The 21,064-nt window shown below is 38.7% G+C and overlaps 1 protein-coding gene across 8 annotated transcripts in view; it reads left to right on the forward strand.

Annotated features, from left to right (window-relative positions):
* Window positions 1-21,064, forward strand: part of HECW1 (HECT, C2 and WW domain containing E3 ubiquitin protein ligase 1) — a 479,149-nt gene that overhangs the window by 298,676 nt on the left and 159,409 nt on the right. For all 8 annotated transcript variants that reach the window (XM_060304845.1, XM_060304844.1, XM_060304842.1 and 5 more), the window contains one exon: window positions 7,803-7,972. In XM_060304845.1, coding sequence (XP_060160828.1) covers window positions 7,803-7,972 — 170 coding nt within the window. The remainder of the gene's footprint in view (window positions 1-7,802; window positions 7,973-21,064) is intronic.

Here is a 21,064-nt window from a genome sequence, read left to right on the forward strand (position 1 = left end):
CAAGACTTACTATAAAGCTGCAGTAATCAAGACAGTGTGGTACTTGTGAAAAAAAGAAAAAAAAACAGAAAAATAGATAAATGAAATAGACTAGAGAGCCCAGAAATAGACCCCCATGTAGTCAGCTGATCTTTGAAATATGAGCAGAGACAGTACAGTTGAGCAAAATAGTCCCTTCCACAAATGGTGCTGGAACAACTGGACATCCACATGCAAAAAAAACATGAATCTAGACACAGACCTTATACCCTTCACAAAAATTAACTCAAAATGAGTCATAGACCTAAATGTAAAACACAAAACTATAAAACTCCTAGAAGATAACATAGGAGAAAACCTAGATGACCTTGGGTAGGGTGGCACCTTTTTAGATACAACACCAAAGACACAATGCATGAAAAAAAATTGATAAGATGGACTTCATTAAAATTAAAAACTTCTGTTCTGCCAAAGACAATGTCAAGGGAATGAGAAGACAAGCCACAGACTCAGAGAAAATATTTGCAAAAGGCGCATCTGATAAAGGAAAGTTAATCCAAAATATACAAAGAGCTCTTAAAACTCAACAATATGAAAACAAACAACCCAGTTGAAAAATGGGCCAAAGATCTTATGATCTTGTCAAACATCTCACCAAAGAAGCTATACAGCTGGCAAGTAATCATATGAAACGGCACTCCACATCATATGCCATTAGGGAAATGCAAATTAAAACAGCGACTAGATACCAGCTGTGTACCTATTGGAATAGCTCAAATCCAGAACACTGAAAACACCAGATGCTGGTGAGGACGTGGAGCAAAAGGAACTCACATTTATTGCTGGTAGGAGTGCAAAATGGCACAGACACTCTGGAACACAGTGTGGTAGTTTCTTTCAAAACTAAACATTCTTTTACCGCATGACCCCATGATCACATTCCTTGGAAATTACCCAAATGGAGTAATTTTCATACAAAAACCAAACACAGATATTTACAGCAGCTTTATTTATGATTGCCAAAACTTGGAAGCCATCAAGATGTCTTTCAGTAGCTGAATGCATAAATAAACCGTGGTACATTCAGATAATGGAATATTATTCGGTGCTAAAAAGAAATGAGCTATCAGGCCATGAAAAGACATGGTGGAATCTTGAACGCGTATTACTCATTGAAAAAAGCCAGTCTGCAAAGGCTACGTACTGTATGATTTCAACTATATCACACTCTGGAAAAGATAAAACTATGGAGATGATAAAAAGATCAGTGGTTGCTGGGAGATAGGGGAAGGAGAGATGAATAGGCAGAGAACAGAGGATTTTTAGGGCAGTGAAAATACCCTGTATGATACAGTAATTATGGGTACACGTCATGATGCATTTATCAATGCCCAGAGAGTGTACAATGCCAAGAGTGAATTGTAACGTAAACGATGGATTTTGGGAAAAGAAGTGAAGTATCTCTCAACTGTGATTATGATGTGTCGATGTAGGCTCATCAGTTATAACCAATGTACCACTCCGGTAGGGGATGTTGATAATGGGGGAGGCGATGCATGTGTGGGCAGGCAGTATATGGGAAAATCCCTGTACTTCCTTTTAATTTTGCTGTGAATCTAAAACATTAAGTCTTAAAAGAAACCCATTGACAACATTAGCATGTGTCTGTCTAGGTTTAAAAAGAAAAGAAAAAAGAAGAAACTCAATACTTTTGTATTACTAGGACAGAAAACTAACAACTCCTGATTTGTTATTCTTATGTTCCCATTGAAATGCTTGATAACAATTATTTGTACAAACCTTCAGAAACAGTAGAAACGAGGAAAACTACTCTACTGTCTGCCAGAAGTGAAGAATTTTCACTAACCAAAGCTCACTAAAATCCTAAAGCCTAAGAGGGATGCCATACAGGAGGGACCGCATGGGGCTGGGGAAGGAGACGAAATATCCAGTCACTGGTTCCCATTTTGGCTCTACCATGTAGACATGGGCTCACAGACTCACCACAGGAAAGGAAACCACGCCCCCACCACCACCACCAGCAGCTTGGTTCAAAAAGTTACTTTATAAGGTGATCAGGACGGACTTATCTCCTACAGCCCCCAATATATCATTTTTCTTACACTTATCGCAAGGAAAAGATTGCCAGCAATGAAATGTGACTGGAGATGTAAACTTAGCAACTAAAGAAGCAAGCCTGGAATGGTCGTGGAAGTGTAATACTTAGTAGTTGAATGTGTATATGTTTAATTCACTACGTCTGTCAAGGAAAAATAAAAGTAAATACTGCTTAAAGTAGCATAATCAATTCCATGCCTCAAAGAAAGATGAGATAGATAAAAAGATCATCAAATCTACAGCTAAGCAAAGCCCACAAAGTATCAAAAAGTTGACTAGATGCTGGTCATCTCCAGGTGTAAAAGTAGGGACGAGGATTCCAATAGCAGCTCGTTGGACAACCAAACTAACTAAAGATGGACAATACCAGGGGTACACAACCTACTCATGGATCAAGAATAGACATTGTGGCTTGAAGAGTGTGTGGAGAATAGATTCTACCTTAAAAAAAAAAAACAAAAAACGTTGAAGGACATAACACTCAAGAGGAAAAAGACAAGTATTTTGTTGGCAAATATCTGCTCAAGAGAAATAAGGGATTTATCACTCGTCTGCTTGTACTCTCTATAAAATACAGGAAAGTGCAGGACCTATTAAGTAAGAGGTCTAGGATGAAGAAAAATGGTAAGGGATATCTTTGAAGTTCTTTGAAGCTAAAAGAAAGTCAAGTGTATCTGTTTCCTGTTGCTGCTGTAACAAGCTACCACAAAGTTAGTGGCCTGAAACAAGACATGTATTCACTCAGTTCTGGAGATCAGAAGTCCAAAATGAATCTTAAGGGACTAAAATCAGGGTGTCAACAGGCAGGGCTGGTACTCTTCTGGGGCCTCCTGAGGAGAATGCACTCCTCATCTCTTTCAGGTTCTAGAGTCTACCTGCATGTTTTGGTTCGTGGCTGCATCACTCCAATCTCTGCTCTGTTGTCACATCACTTTCTCCTCATTTTGCCCCTCCTTCCTCCATTTTATAAAGACTCTTATAATTACATTGGGCCTAACTGGATAATCCAGGCTAATCTCTCCATCTCAATAAAGATCCTTCACCACATCTGCAGAGTCCCTTTTACCATGTAAGGTGACATATTCACAGGTTCCAGGGATTAGGTTATGGTCATCTGTGAGGGACCATTTTTCTGTCTATCATAGTCAAGGAGAGATTTAAAATAAATTCTAAAAGATGCAATCACAGAATTAAAAGTGAGCTTTGAGAGCTTTTAGAAAGCAGTAAGAGCATACTCACCACTACAGAATTAGAATCAATGATATGGTAGACTGACTTGAGCTTCTCTCCTAGAAAACATAGAAGAAGGGTCAGACATAAAAAGGATAAGGAAGTAAAAAGATGGATGACATATACAGAGCCAATACATAGATATTTAATGTTTTTGATGAAATGATCAGAACAAATTGAAAGGAAATAATAGGAGAAAGGTTTCTTGAGTTGAATGTGATTTTGAATCTTTAAATTAGACTATAAGGTGCTAAGAAAAAAATGTATGTACAGAGACCAACATCTAGACAAATGCCAATTTTTTTAAAGAAATTTTCAAATGCAGACACAGTAGATATCTGAGTGGAAAAAGCATGATACTTACAAAAGAATAAACCATGTTAATCTCAGACTTGTCTTCTTATCATACAGAATGCTAAAATCATGAAACAAAGGCTACAGAGTTTTAAGGGTAGCATGTTTTAGCCGAAGATTTCTGTGCCCACCAGGTTGTCATTTATGTAAGAAGGCAAGAAAAACACATTCTCAGGTTTGCTAGGGCTCAAAGAACTTCATCTTTGCATCTTATCTAAAGTAATATGTGAACATCCACGCCAGCATACAGAGAGATTAATTTAAGAAAACTCAAGAACTGGAGATACTGCATATAATTGGACTGCTTTTGTTTTTAGAATTTAAAATGAGAAATAGCCAGAAAGATAGATCATGGAATTGTCTCCTCTGGAAAATTTCCAGAACGGAGTAGCATGTCAAAGCAAGATTGTTGATGCAAATGCTTTACTTCTCAAATCTGTTTATATATTCAGTTTTTACCACTCCTTGGTGGTAATAAATTTCCTGTGTAACTACTATCCCTTTAATTTTCAGTGAATTAACACTACAACCTTAAAAATCATAAATGCAAATACAGATTTTTTTTCACAAGTATTGGAGACAATTTAAATATTCAAAATTACCACAGAGCCAAATAATTATATACTGTTTAAGAATTATGTATACAAAATGTTCTAAAAGACATGGGACATCCTTACGGTATAATCCAGGCAAAAGAAACAATTTAGGGTACAAATTTGTATAGAAGTATGGTTGCAACTATGCAAAGAAAATTACTGAAAGGCAGTAAAAAAAAAGTCTAGCAATGTTTGCCACTATGCAGTACAATTTGAAATAATTTTAAAATTCTGTTTCTTTTCCTTCTATATTTAAAAAAGTTACAGTAGGCATCATGTTTATCATCAGAACAAAAAACAATGCAGGAAAAAATGGGGGAAAATTAAGTATTTTCCCATTAATGTATCATTTACTGTTGGAACATCACAAAACTCTGTGTTCTTATAGACATCCATTCCAACAATCTCATAGTTGAAGAAACTGAGACCTGAAGAAGTTTTTTTCTAAAGTTACAAAGTTCAATAGAGAGTGTTCCAGAACTAAAATCTGGATATACTGACTCCCAGCCGAATGTTCTTTTAACTCCTAATTAGCTCCTTATTGCAGCAGTTTTCAAACATTTTTACTCCGTGAAACATATATTTTTATAAGTATACAAATTGAACTTAAACTATAAAAGCTCACTGAAGGGCATGAAAGGAGGCATGAAAAAATGAAGAAACCTATGTTCTTGAATAGGAAGTATTGTAAAGTTACCATTTCTCCCAAAATTAATCTATAGATTCAATGCAATTCCAATCAAAATCTCAATTTTTTGGAGGGGAGCTGATTAAAAAATTAAAAGATTAATCCGGAAGAATAAATGTGTGACTGGTAAAGAAAGATGTTTTCTTTTGGGAAAAAACAAGAACAATAAAGAGTAACTAGGCTTATCAGGTATCAGACGTATGATAAAAACATTATGCAGATTTAGACAAGTTGTTTGATGGAAGAGAATTTTTTAAAAAGACCCATTTATGGGCTTCCCTGGTGGCGCAGTGGTTGAGAGTCCGCCTGCCGATGCAGGGGAAACGGGTTCGTGCCCCGGTCCGGGAAGATCCCACATGCCGCGGAGCAGCTGGGCCCGTGAGCCATGGCTGCTGAGCCTGCGCGTCCGGAGCCTGTGCTCCGCAACGGGAGAGGCCACAACAGTGAGAGGCCCGCGTACCGCAAAAAAAAAAAAAAAAAAAAAAAAAAGACCCATTTATGCTTGAGAATTTGACCTATGCCAAAGTTGTCTTTTTTTTTTTTTTGGTGGTGATGGAGGTGATGAAGGTGATGGTAGTCATTATTTTATGATGGATAAATCTATATGTCACACTCTGGGCCATATTCCCCAACACCACCCCCAGATTTGATGGTCCACTGGGAGAACTCAGCATGCAGTCATACTCGTGACTCTAATCAATAGTCAATTACATTGACTATAATCAATGTCATCAATTACATTGAAAAGATACACAGCAAATTGCAAAGGAAAAAGGTGCCTGAGATGAAGTTTGGAGGAAACCAGGCACAAGTTTCCATGAGTCCTCTCTCACTGGAGTCACACAGCTTGGGTTTATTTCTCCCAGCAACAATTTGTGAAATACTATGAAATACTATATACCAGGGAAGCGCATTACAGACTCAAGAGCCCAAGGTTTTGATTGGGGGCTGGTCATACGGCCGAAGTGCTCCTAGCACCTACCAAAATTCCAGACTCCCAGAAGAAAAGCAGGTGTTCAGCATAAACCACGTAGTTTGCACAGACACTTGAGGCACAGAGAGCCACTCTTATCAATTCTGAGATGTGGGAACCCTCCTGAGATCCAAGTTCCCAGATCCTAGCCAAGGACCAACCCGAGAAACAGACCTTTCGAAGGAGAGAAGTCTCGGGCTGCTTTGTTACTTCTTTTCTGCACACATTCCCATGGGTGTAGCCTGGGTTTTGCAAATTTCTGTGATGTTTGTACTTTCTAACCTTTATTCCGCCTCATGGCAGTATATTATAATGCAAGAGAGTAAGAATAATTTCATTATGGAGACATCCTTGAATCAACTCAAAATAACATTTAAGTAAATGCACATGAAAAATTCTGTACTTTTCTCATCAGTAACAAATTCCTCCAACACCTCACAACTTATACCATACTTGAGAATCAGTTCAATGTATTTTTACCTGTTTCTTTCACTTATATATAAATATGAACAATTTGGGGGGAAAAGTACTTTGATAATAGAAAAATTTTAATTATATTTTTTGATATCATATATTTCTAATATAAGATGATTTCAAATTATCTCAGAACAGCCATAAACCATTATCACAAATGACCTCTTTCTCTCTCCCCCACACAGAGCATGAAATTGTACATGATCAGACATTTTCAATTACATGGAACGGCTCAGTTGTCAAAGCCTTCCCTCCCGACCACACGGTCTCTCCTCAGAACTCTCCTCACTGATGTGCATTAGCTCTATGGAGGCCATGTTTTTTCCTTTCCTCCAATGTCTGTGCTCTTTGCTCTCTTTTTTTTACCATCTTTTTTTTTTTTTTTTTTGCGGTATGCGGGCTTCTCACTGTTGTGGCCTCTCCCGTTGTGGAGCACAGGCTCCGGACACGCAGGCTCAGCAGCCATGGCTCACGGGCCCAGCTGCTCCGCGGCATGTGGGATCTTCCCGGACCGGGGCACGAACCCGTTTCCCCTGCATCGGCAGGTGGACTCTCAACCACTGCGCCACCAGGGAAGCCCTCTTTGCTCTTTTAATCCTCACCTTTCTCTTTATTTCTTCTGATGCACTGTCTCCTTACTCAGTGAAAATCATATTTATTGTGAGGCTAGAGCCCTTGGTTTTCTGTCTTCTATTTGAAGAAGTGGTTCCTGCTTCCCTGATGGTGCAGTAGTTAAGAATCCACCTGCCAATGCAAGGGACACGGATTCAAGCACTGGTCTGGGAAGATCCCACATGCCACAGAACAACTAAGCCCGTGCGTCACAACTACTGAGCCTGCACTCTAGAACCCGTGAGCCACAACTACTGAACCCATGCACCTAGAGCCCATGCTCTGCAACAAGAGAAGCCAACACAATGAGAAGCCCGCACACCGCAACAAAGACCCAACACAGCCAAAAATAAAATAAAATTCACCTGGACCCACTGAATTTTCCAAGTTGGCTTTCCTCCCTCAGTGTGCACCAGGTTTCCCGAGGTGACCCTCAGCCCCTCACCCCAACCTGCCTGAGGAACGCCAGAAGCCCAGACCACTAGGGGCCAATAGTCCTCTCTTGAAAAGCATAGTGACCACAATGCCAGTCTTGACTTATTACAGACACTTCTTAACCAAAACAGTTTAATACAGTAAATGTTCATTTAAATCAGTAAATGTTCCGTGTAATGGGTTCTGGAGACATATCAGTCTATATTTGTAATGAGGTGGAAAATGGTCTAAAGATTGAAAAACGTTTTACACGTTTCAGATGGACTCTTCTCCTTGTGTGAAGCCTAATATAATCTTTAACCTTGCTAACACACGTGATATTAGAATATCCTCTGTTTTATAGATTTCCAGGCCATGGGGTTGAAGAAAGGGATGTTTTTCAACCCAGACCCTTACCTGAAGATTTCCATTCAGCCTGGGAAGCACAGCATCTTCCCTGCCCTCCCACACCACGGACAGGAGAGGCGATCCAAGATTATCGGCAACACCGTGAACCCCATCTGGCAGGCCGAGGTGAGTGCCCTGGCCCTGAAAAGGAGCTTAAGGGACAACAAAACAGTTGACCCTGAAGCCCACATGCTACTCCCTCCCTCCTTGGAGCCCCAAACTCTGCTGCTAAGTTCATGGTTCTCTTGGTCCTGGAAAGTCACCATGTTCTCTTTGGATTACAACTCCTAGACATCTTGATTAGTCTCACAGCGTGGGACCATGAAACTATTCCTTGCAGCTGCACTCAGTAGCCATACACAGTCAGCCTTCTGTATCTGCAGGTTCTGCATGTAGGGATTCAACCAACCTCGGATGGAAACTATTTGGGGAAAAAAAAAAATTCCAGAAAGCCAAACTTGAATTTGCTGCACACAGGCACTATTTACCTAACATTACATTGTATTTTCAACTATTTACATAGCATTTACACTGTATTAGATATTGTAAGTAATCTGGAGATAACGTAAAGCATACAGGAGGATGTGTGTAGGCTATATGCAAATTCTCCGCCATTTTATGTAAGGGACTCGAGCCTCCATGGATTTTGGTGTCCTCAGCGGTACTGGAACAAGTCCCCCAACATACCGAGGGACAACTATAATAGCCTCTTGCTCTGATTCTGAACTTGCACCTGAAAGCAGGACAGGAGAAGGAAGTGATGTGTTTTAATCCAAGCATTCTCATTCTTCCCACGCATGTGGTCCTTACGCAAGAGTGCCAAATTTGAATTGTGTCCCTCTGGGCCGGTTCCAGAGATTCTGAAACTGTCAGGTTTCCTAGGACAGGTAAATCCATAAGCCTTAAAATAACACTAAGATATGGGGTTGCATATTGTTTGATTGAAATAGACCCGGAGGCTGATTGTTCATGCCGTCTTCCTGGTTTACACAGTGCTAGGCAACTTGCTGGAGTTTCAGATATTTGTTTTATCTGATACAGGCCCTTCTCCTCTCTTACACGTGTCTCCACCACCAGCTGGGAGCTAGGAGGTTCCTCATCAGGCCCAGCCTCCCAGTGACTAAGTCCTGTCCTAGAGAAACAGCAGGAAGTTGTCACACCCATTGACTGCCTAGCTCCCTGCTTTAGCTTGAGGGAATAACCTGCAAACTGCATGGCTTGGGAGACAGCGGGGTTTAGGGCATGGAAATGCCACAGTATATAATGTAGGAGTTAAAAGTACAGATCTGCAGTCACACAGACCTTGGTTCAAATCCCAGCCCCGCCAGTTGTATAACTTGGAGAAATCAGTTATCCTCAATCTGGGCATCAGATTATCCTCATCAGGCTGGTGCTGATGGAAATGTGTTACTACTACCCTGGGCACTCGCTCTGGGCGGGGTTCCTTCCTTTATTGTTCAAAGTAGATCATCTCTGATGCAGAACTTTCAAGCATCCTTGACAAGAAAGTGTAGATGTTTGGGGCCAAAGCTTTTTCATTGTCTCTTAAATGATACCACCTACTTCCTAGGTTTAATTTAGCCTGACCCAGGTTTTACAGAAGATCAACATTAGAGCTTTTAAGTGGCCATCAGGGAAATAGAGTTGTATTTGAACTTCTTACTACTTTGGTTATCAGCAGACTCTAAAGCACCCACAGGACCGCTAGCATGGAATCGTGAATCTTACATTATTTGTTTCTTCAGTCCTGGCTGTTCTCGCCAATTATTTATGGACTCCTCACTCCATTCCTGGAGATAATACAAGATGCCACAGGAATTTATAGCACATAAAAAAAAAAAAAAAAACCTCTCCTAAAGAACTTTAGAGCAGCTTGTACTAAGACATTTAGTCATAAAGGTGTTATAAGTCTCAAAGAACATTTATAAAATCCAGTACCATCAGAATATGTTTTGGCTAAAAATGTCAGCTAGAATCCACTTTAAGTCCTGAAATTATTTCCGAATCTTTAGTTCAGTTATACTTTGCAAGGACACAGGCCAACCCTCACTCTCCCTCTGCTCTTGACCTCCTTGTTCTTTCCAGTGTGCTGTGGTGGAGGTCGGCTTCCTAAGGTAAGTTTCACCACATGTCTCCCTGACAAGGCTCAGACTGAGGATAACTGATTTCTCAAGTTAAACAGCAAGGAACTGGCTGAGCCGTGATTTAAACCACAGCGTGGTTTGCGTGATTGCAAAGCTGTATTTTCAAACCCCTAAATTAGCTTACAGTACCCAGAGCTCAAATGTGGGAGTCTCAGCCCCGAGGCAGAACATTCAAGGCCTCAGTGACCCAGCATTGCTTTCCACTTGTGTCAGTTAGGGATGCCTCAGGCTCTAAGCTAGAGGAAGCCTGGTCAGCTGTGATATTTCTCACAAACCGGAAGTCCAGAAGGAGGTGGTCCAGGCAGTGCAGCTACTGAGTATGGCCACCAGGGACCCAAGCTCTCTGGGTCTTGCCACTACACCTTAGCAGGTGGCTCTCTTCTTCCTGTCTTAAAGCCTCCAAACCCAAGTTCCGGGTAGGAAGAAAGCAAAAAAACGAAGAAGCTTTCTCCTTGAAAGGCTTTGAATTACTGTCCTGTAAGAGAAGCCCTATTACCTATCACAGGACCTCACCTGGTTGGGAAAATCTAGTGTTTCGCTTCCCTGACTCTCTCGTCGGGAGGGCCGGGGACTAGACGGTTGAACATAGGTGTTGAATAAACCAGTTTATAGTGTCTGCAATGTGCTTCGGCTTTGCTCTCCAGCACCTTTTACCTCCCACATGACACTAAGACCACTGTCAGTAGCTGCTGTGCCCCAGGGCCCCTTGTGCTTTCACATGGCTGCATAAATTGTGTCTTTGCTTATATCTACCTAATCTGTACATCCTCAACTAATCCAACCAGAGATTCCTGCTCACGCATCAATTCTCAGCTAAAATACCACCTCCTACCTGGCACCCCATCCCAGGCCTCAGAAGGAAAGTGCTTCCTCCTCTTTGCTCCTTTGTCCAGACCTCTACATAGTGTCTTCTATTTGCACAGCTGTCTTCCTCACGAGACTTTGAACTCTTCAAGGAAAGGAATCACATCCAGTTTATCTTGATACCTCCAGTTCCTGGACCTAATACTACTAGGTTCTATAGGGATTACTATGCCAAGCAGTGTTTGAAACATTTTATATAATTCACTCATTTCATCCTCACAACAACCCTATGAAATATGGACTATTATTATCCCCATTGAAAGATGAGGAAACCAAGGCACAGAGAAGTCAAGTGAATTTCCCAAGGTCACACAGCTGGTAAATGGCAGAACCAGAATTTGAACCAGTTCAGAGCCTGATACTGATCAGTTTTGTGCACAGGTGGTTGTGAATAAATTCTGGAGAAAATATCCATAGCTTATATCAGATACTCAAAATGATCATTATACCTCCTCTTATTTCTGGTTAAAAAAATCAGTTAAAATTGACAGCATTGAGTGATAAGGCCAAAGGCAGTTATCAAAAGCTTAAATTCGTCTTTCCTGCTAATCATATGAGCCCCTCCTTCTGGAGGATAAGTTTGAAGGATAAATGAATTTTTTTTTAAATGGGGGAAAGCAAGGTGAAGTTCTCATGGCTGATTATTAATTCATTTAAGAAATATTTATTGTGCATGTACTCCGTTTTAGAAATCGAAGCGGCAAAAATGATGGATAGATAAGACCCTGCAGGCTAGTGGAAGGAGAAAATACGATGAAATAAATGTCCTAATCAAGGTGTGGACAGAATGCTGCAAAGCACTGAGGGAAGATCTCACAGAGGGTGTGCTCTTGGACTTGGGTCTTGACAAGTGGCAGGATATTTGGGGGACGGGGAGAGCATTCCAGGTGGATGGAACATGTGCAAAGGTACCAGGGCAACCACAGACACTTAGGGGACTGTTCAGAAATGTGGGTGGAGCTTGTGGTGTTCTCAGATAAGAGATGGCGACTGGGCTGGGCTTATTTCAATCATGCATATCTGGCGTGGTTTCCTGATTGCTTACAAATGGAAGCTAATGTTGGCTTCTGGGGTCTCACATTGCACCGTAGTGAGTGAAATGAAGATTCCCTGTTCCTGCAAGATTCTGTATGCAAGAAGGTAAAGGAGAACTAAACTGTCCTACTTTCCGTATTTGTTGATTAACATACCAAGGATGTTCAGTGAGAAATCATCGAAGTTGCCTGCACTTAAGAGCAAGAATACCCTTTAATGTGCAGTTTAAATGCTCAATTTATTTCTTTGATTAATGTTGCATTAAAGTCTTACGTGTTTTTTTTCAAATTTATTCAAGTTCAAACTGGAAACATATTTTTGCTAATTAAAACATGATAAATCTGAGAAAAAATAAAGTTACTGTCAGAAGTTTTAAATGAGGGAAAATTGAGAGAAATACATGTTAAACATAATGCAAACTAAAGAAATTAAAAAGAAGACTTCCATGGTGATTGATTTATCTCCTCTTTTTTATTCCTGTAATTAGAAACTGTTTTCACTCTGGGAACACTGTCCTTGACTTTTAGGTCTGTTTACTCTCCAGTATGGATATAATGAGCGTTTATAAGATTATAGCTTCACAGAGAAGTTAAACAGAAACAGCAGCAACTAAAGTGTCTCGGGTTATCTGTTCAGAGTGCTTATGTAGACTGTATATTTGTACCTCTAAGTAAAACAGGGAACTCCTAAAAGCAGAGTCTCAGAAACATCAAGAAGATTGATTATATTAAAATCAGGCCTGGGGCCCTGGTATATAGTAATCTCTACCCCATTCTCCCTGTCTCTGCCCTCAAAGCTGGGTGGATTAATCCCCATACATGCGCTATCGGCTACTCCAGTCTGGTCATAAGATTAGAAGATTAGGTAGATAAGGCCTGGCCTTGTGGAATTTACATTAATGTGAGAAAAGCAAAACAAAATAAATAACAAGATAATTTCAATGGAAGACAAGTAACATGAAGGAACCACCACATCATAATATGATGTGTTTGATGGAAAAGAGCTGCCTTAGATAGCGGTGGTCCAAGAAGGCCTTTCTGAGTTGCTGTCATGTGAACTGAGAAGCCAGACATACAGACCAGGCTGGATGTGCATTTCAGACAGAGGAAACAGCCAGTGTGAAGTCCTGCATATAACGGGTTTGGATGTCTAAGCAAGAAGGTCACGGTGGCTGGAGGATGGCAAGTGCGGAAGGGATGGGGTGGAGTCTAAGACGAAGTTGGAGAGAGAGGCAGGGACCAGCATCTTGTAAATTCTGGAAAGTGGTTGGGGTTTTATTGTAAATGTGGTAAGAAGCCACTGGAGCAGGGAAGCATCACACTGATTAAAAGTTTATAAAAATGGTCCTGCTGCTATGTGTGGATTGGATTATACAGAGGCTAAGATGAAAGCAGTCGATTTCGCTTCTGGCTTTCGTGGAGCGGCATGTTGGCACACTAACGCAAAACCACCTAGAAAGGCCAGATAAAATACAAAACTTAAAAAATGGTGATGACATCTGAGAATGGTTTAATCAACCAGAACTCTTGTAGTCAGGCTCCTGGAGAGAAAGGAATTGCAAGTGAGCCATCTTTCTGCTACTACGTTTTAGAAGAGGGATAAGCAAGTAGGCAAAAAGCTACTGAAGGTCAAAGAGGAGTTTGCTGTAATCTCACAGTACTGAAAAGGCAAACTAGGAGTTCTGGATCCTCCAAGGAGGATTCTCACATGGACCCCTGGCTAGCTAAGTACAGGATCAGGGCCAAGCTATGGTAGAAAACTTTAAGACAGCTCAGACAGCTCAGTCCCTGATTAAATAAAATAATCTGACCCCACTAACAATAAAAACAGACACATGGAGGTTTATTATTGGAGTTATTAGACATAGATTTTAAATACTTTTTATGTGTTTTTAAACTTAAAAAGCTAGACATAAACAATAAAACGGTAACTATAAAATGCCCTAAATTGAAAATTAAGCAGGAAAAGCTCCTTAAAAATCTGACTCAAAGAAGAAATCACAACAAAAATTAGAAAATATTTTGAGCTAAATAACAATGAGTATATGACATATCTAAACTTGTGGGATGCAGCTAAATTAGAAAAGAAGAAGAGCTGAATATCACTGTTTGAGTTTCCATGTGAATAAGCTATAAAATTAAGAGCAAATCAAACAAAAAGAGCAGAGGGTAGTATAATGAAGATAAGTGCAAAAATCACTGAATTAGAAAACAAATGCATAACAGAGAAAATTAACAAAAATCAAAATGTGTTCTTATATTTATTAAAAAGAGAAGAGAATGTTATAACATTTATGCTAGTAAATTTGAATGGAAAATTCCTAGAGCAACATATCTTACTAAACTGATACAAGAATAAACAGAAATGCTGAGTAGTCTTTTATCTCTTAAGGGAATTTGGTACGTAATTTAAAACGTTTCTACAAGGAAATTCCTAGGACAAGGATTGTCACTATTGAATTCTAAACATTTAATGAAATAACAATGATCTTGTAGAAATTCTTCCAAAGAAAAGAAAATTGTTTTAAGAGGTCAGCTTGTTTTATAAGACCAACAAAACTTTGATACCAAAATCTGACAAGGTCAATACAAAAAATGCAAATTACAGTCCAAGCTCTCTCATGAAAATCTGTGTAGTTATCCTAAATAAAACATTGGCTAATTGAATCCAGGAATATAAAAAGGCTAATACTTTACCAAATTGTGTTTATTCCCAGAATACAAATACTAAAAAAACATCAATCAATGCAGCAGTTTCTTTCTGGCACCAGTGAACTCATCATTTTCTGAACTCCAGCTGAACAAAAAAGGGAGTAACTAGTTGTCTATGCTGTGGTTTATAACAGGCAGACTTCCCACAAATCTGCCAATGGCAAAACACCCGGGAAGCAATTAGACACAAAACTTGTTCACAAAAGTGTGCCAACGTTACCAGAAGTTCACCTAATTTCTAGTTCATGAACTTCCCTCCAGTATCTGGTATAATAACTGCTTAGGACTTCAACCAGATCTGCACTTCCAGATCACTGCTATTGATTTTTTGTTCAAAGTCACCAAGCTGTATGCTCCCCACAGCAACTGTTCCATACGATACCCAGTTAGGAAAATCACATATGGAGAATGTGCTTAAAAACTGTTGATACCATAATGGTAAAAATTTCATTCTCTTAAAAAAAAACAACAGCAATCTTCCTGTTATTGGTAATTGTGAGTATCAGAATTTTTTTTCTTAAGTATATAACTGCAAATAGGAAAAAAGTGCTCAGACGCAGGCTTTGGCATTGTTTTTTTGATTTTTCAATTGTAGTTTTTTTTTGGTCTCTAATATGCCTTTCATGAGTATTTTTATCTTTATTATCTTTATTAGGAGATAATTTACATAATAAATACAATTAATTACATACAAGTGAAAAAAAATGCATTCGTTCAAAACAATTTGATGAGCTTTGACAATTTTAGATGCCCATGAAACCACACCACATTAAAGACACAGAACATTTCCATCGCTCCCAAAAGATTACTGGTACCATTTCACAGTTCCGACCTGATTTCATTCCTGGCCACTGTCCAATTCTGAACTATTTCTTTTATCACAATAGATTAGTTTGCATTTTATATGAATGGAATCCTACAGTATACATTCTTTTCTTTCTGGCTTCTTTTGCTTAGGATAATGTTTTTGTATTCATCTATGCTGTTGCATACATCAGTAGTTTGTTCCTTTTACTGCTGAGTGCCATTCAGTTATATGGCTCTGCCACATATTGTTTATCCACTCACCTGTTAATGGACATTCAGACTGTTTACAGATATTGACTATTGTGAACAAAGCTGCTGTGAACATGCAGGTACAGTCTTTCTCTCAGGAAATACCTAGGAGTGGAATGGCTGGATCATTTTGGTAGGTGAAAACTTGCCAAAAAGTTTTTCAGTGTGATCGCACCAGTACACATTCCCACCAGCAGTGTTTGAGAGTTCTGGTTGCTCTGCATCCTCGTAAACACTTGGTATTCTCTTCTAATTTTAGCTCTTCTGATAGATGTGAAGTGGTAACTTACTGTGGTTTCACTTTGCATTCCTGTGACGACTAATGGTGTGGATCGTCTTTTCATGTGCTTATTGGCCATTTGTACATCTTCTCCTAAGAAGTATTTGGAGATGTCTAACTTACTGAGATTTGAGAGTTCTTTATGTATTCTGATTCAAGTTCTTAGTCACACATATATTTTACACATATTTTCTCCCATTCTGTGGCTTGCCTTTTTCTTAATGGTGTATTTCAAAGAGGAAATGTTTTTTATTTTTATAAAACCCAGTTTATTAAGTAATTTTCTCTTATGATTCATGCTTTCTTCATTCTATCTAATTAATCTACCAAAGTTAGCAAAGATAACTACTAACTTTCCTCTAGGGGTTTTATAGTTTTAGCTTTTTTTTATATGCCTCTAGGATTCATTTCCAGTTAATTTTTGTGTATGGTATGATGTAAGGATTAATGTTCATTTCTTTCCATATGGATGTTGAGTGGTTCCAGCACCCTCTGTTGAAAAGACTTTCCTTCCTCCTTGGACTGTGTTGGTACCTTTATCAAATTTCCATTGAACAAATATGTGTGGGTCTGTTTCTGGGCTCTCTATTCTATTTCATTGAGCGATCTGTCTTTCATCATTATGACTCTGTCTTGATTAATGTAGCTTTCTGGTAAATCTTGAAACCAGTAGTAAAAGTCTTTCAACTTTGTTCTTCATTTAAAAAAATTATTTCAGCAACTTTCAGTTTCTGGTTCCACATGTAAGGCACTTACAAGTTGCCAGTCCATCCTAACAATGATGAAAAGCTGAACAGACTGGAAAAATCAACATCTCTGCTTGGATTTATGAGAGAGAGGAGGACACAGAGTAAACTGGTCCCCAAGACTGAAGAGACAGAAAGGCAAATACAGGGAGTCATGGCTTTACCAGAGCAGAGACTCTCGGCAGAAACTACCACAGGAATCTGTGTCGGGGTAGGGAAACCCAAACTGTAATTGATGAATTGCTAGAGGCACAGTGTGCACCATTTTGACAGTTAAAACTTCCAGGGGAATCCAGTTGTAGGGTGGAGATTTACAATATTGTGATATTTACCTCCAGGAGCCCGACTAGGTTCTCATAGTAAACATCAGAGAAAAATCCCCTCATGCTCCTAGCACGGGGAGGGGACAAGGAACCATTTTTTAAATAAATCACAGCACTGTGTTCTTCTTAACAAGGCCTGCACTAAGGAAATTATCTAACCAGAGCCTCACTTGCTCGGATATTATCAGAGCCTAACTGACCTGGGGGAAGGGAAATACCCAGCTCCAGTCTACTCTAGCCATCCCGTCCCACCTAAGAGGGGAGAAATCTGAAAAACACTTGTGAAGTTCACAGACTAGATGCTTAGGTTCACTAGAAGACTGAGACCTAATCATAGGACTTGGAACACTTCCTCCTTCCCTACACCGTACCACCACTTTACTAAAGGCCTATTTACAGCAGTTTCTTCTATACAGTACATCATGTCTGGCTATCAAGAAAAAATTATAAGCCACACCAAAAGGCAAAAAAAAAAAAAAAAATTGAAGATACACACCAAGCATCAGAACCAGCCATGACAGGGATGTCATAATTATCAGACCAAGAATTTAGAACAACCATGATTAATATGGGAAGGGCTCTATTGGACAACATGCACGAACAAATGAGCAGTGTGAACAGAGGAATGGAAATCCTAAGAAAGAACCAATAGAGAGGATAGAGGTCAAAAAACCTGTAACCAAAGTGAAAAATGCCTTTGACAGGCTAATTAGTGGGCTGGACACAACTGAGAAAAAAACTCTGAGCTAGAAAATATATCAGTAGAATCCTCAAAAACAAAGACTGAAGAGAACAGAACACCCAAGAAATGTGGGGCAACTACGATAGGAATAACATATACATAATGGGAATAGCAAAAGGAGAAGAAAGAGAGAAAAGAACAGAAGAAATATAAGAAACAGTTATGATCAGAATTTCCCCAGATTAATGTCAGATACCAAACCACAGACCCAGGAAGCTCAGGGAATACAAAGCTGGATAAATGCCAGAAGCTGACACATTAGGCATATCATTTTCAAATTACAGAAAGTCAAAGATAAAAAATCCTGAAAGAAGCCAGAGAAAAAACCACCTTTACCTACAGAGGAACAAAGATAAGAATCATATCTGACTTCTCACAAACAAAGCAAACAGGAAGAAAGTGGAATGAAATGATGTGAGAAGTGGTTGAGCGGAAAAAAAAACCAACCTAAAATTCTGTACCCTGCAAAATATTCTTCAAATGCTAAGGAGAAAAAAGACATTTTCATAAAAACAAAAACTGAGGGAATTTTGTTGTCAGTAGACCTGCCTTGCAAGAAATGTTGAAAGATGTTCTTTAGAGAGAAGAAAAATATTAAGTCAGAAACTCAGATCTATATAAAGGGTATCAAAGAAGGAGTAAGTGAAGATAAAATAAAAACTTTTATTTTTCTTATTTTTAGTTGATCTAACATAACAATTTTTTTCAAAATAATAGCAATATATTCAATTATGTACGTCATGTATATATGTATTTTATATATATGATTATGTATGATATGTATAGATGAAATAAATAACAGCAATGTTACAAGAAATTGAAGGAAGGAATTAGCATTGTTTTGTTATAATAAGGTACTCACACTACCCATGAAGTGGTATAGTGTTACTTGAGATGGGACTTAAATTAGCTTTAAATGTGTATTGCAAACTCTAGGGCAACCACTAAAAAATGCAGGGAAAAGAAAGAACAACTTAATGCTAAGAAATGAGAGAAAATAAGTCATACAAAATACTGAATTAAAACCACAAAAGGCAGAAAAAGAATGGAAGACAAATGTAGGACTAAAGAACAAGTGAAACAAGTGAAATAGAAAACATTAATGAATATGGTAGATATTAATCCAACTATATCAGTACTCACTTTAATGCCAATGGTCTAAATGTACTAATTAAAAGATAGAGATTGTCAGAGTGGATAAACAACACAATCCAGCTGTGTGTTGTCCAAAGAAACCCACTTTAAATATAAAGACACATATAGATTAAAAGAAAATGGATGGAAATAAATGTACCATGCTAACACTAATCAATAGAAAGGATGACTAACTACATTAATTTTAGACAAAGCACACTTTAAAGTAAGGAAAGTTACCAGAGATAAAGAAGGACATTACATAATGGTAAAAGGGGTAAATTCTCCTAGGAGACATAACTCTTTTTATTTATTTATTTATTTATTATATTTTTGTGTGTGGTATGCGGGCCTCTCACTGTTGTGGCATCTCCCGCTGTGGAGCACAGGCTCCGGACACGCAGGCTCAGCGGCCAGGGCTCACGGGCCTAGCTGCTCCGCAGCACATGGGATCTTCCCGGACCAGAGCACGAACCCGTGTTCCCTACATCCGCAGACGGACTCTCAATCACTGCACCACCAGGGAAGCCCTATTTATTTATTTTTAATGTGAAAAGATTTTATTTTTTATTTTAATTGAGATATAATTGACATATATTACTTTCAGATGTACAACATAATGATTCGATATTTGTATACATGGCGAAATGATCACCACGATAAGTCTAGTTAACATTTGCCACCATAACATAGTTACATACATAGTAGTGTTTTTTAATATAAGAGAAAAAATGGAAAAGTAAATGTTATTCAGAGGGAATAAATAAATTGTGGTCTAGTCATATAATGAAATATTATCTAGCAGTTAAAAATCCATGAGCAATGCATTCACTTTTGACAATAAGGATAGATTTTAAAAACAGGTTGAATGAAGAAAACTGAGTTGAAGAGAACTTTACTACAGTATGGTAGCATTTGTGCAAAAAAATTAAAAACAAAATAATACAAATATGTATATAACAAAAAAATAAAATATTAACTTGAAGGATATATGACATTTTTGAAAGCAGCTGGTTCTGGGGAGAGAAGAAAATGGATCTGGAGAAGGAGAATTTAAAGTACTTCCATTTTATTTATAACGTTTTCTTTATAATATGCAAGAACCCACAAAAATGAGTTGGACAGAGGTATACTAAAATGTTAATAGGCAGTGACTGGGGAAGGTAACATTTGGGGCAATATTCTTCTACACTTCATATTTTTCTCCATTTTTCAAATTTTCTAAAATAACCAAGTATTACTTTTGTAGTTATCTCCCCGTTTTTAAAAACCATACATGTTATAGGCACAATCGTGGCAGCCTCCATTTTAGAAGAAGAGCTGGGTAGCAGTCAGCATGGGGCATGAGGAAAGCATTGTCACCTATACCTGATGTTCTTTCCTAGTCAGGTGAAAGCCAGGGGGCTTGAGGAAAGATGATAATTTAAGATGTTCTGACTTCAGCACTGCTTATGATTCTCTCCTTATTTTGTACTCAGTGCATTGAGAAAAGAGCATCTGGAGTCATGATTTTCATTAGAATTTTCCCTGGGTCACATCCAGGTTAATAAGATATGTGGTTGAATCCCCAATGATTATGTACATATTTAATGTACGTGGTCTGTTTTTAGCCATGTTCAAAAATAAAGCTTTTTGGTACTCTTTCTAAATGTATTATGCCCTATATTTTTTTTCCCTTCTCAAAATCTTCTCACTCTCCCACACTTAGATCTCTTAAACCAATTTCTCTGTTTCTACATGTCTTCTTTCCCATTCATAATTTTTTAAACTAGTCAAACCAAAAGACAGCGTATCACAATGTGAGGAATATGGACTTTGAAATGAAAAACCATGGGTTTGAGTGCAGGCTCTGCTTGCAGTTACTTGCATGACTGAGCAAATGACTATCTTTCTGAGCTTCAGTTTATCTCTCAGTTGGAGACTGTATTGCCTGGACCTCAGTTGAATGACCTCACCAGAATAACCAGATCACAGGTGTCAATGTGATTTGTAAGCTAAAAAAATGCTGAAGTCAAGGTTTACCAGCTTTCTTGCACTAAATGGGTGGCTCCAGGATATCTAAGAGGGAGGAAGGGTCTAGCCACGTCCTGGACAATCAATGAGCGAAACGATGTGTAGCTAGGTGTCCTTTGAAGCAAATTACTAATTAATCTGTGAGCATGTACATAGGACACACTGCTGCT

The sequence above is a fragment of the Globicephala melas genome, chromosome 9, assembly GCF_963455315.2.
Source record: "Globicephala melas chromosome 9, mGloMel1.2, whole genome shotgun sequence".
In the NCBI taxonomy this organism is placed as follows: domain Eukaryota; kingdom Metazoa; phylum Chordata; class Mammalia; order Artiodactyla; family Delphinidae; genus Globicephala; species Globicephala melas.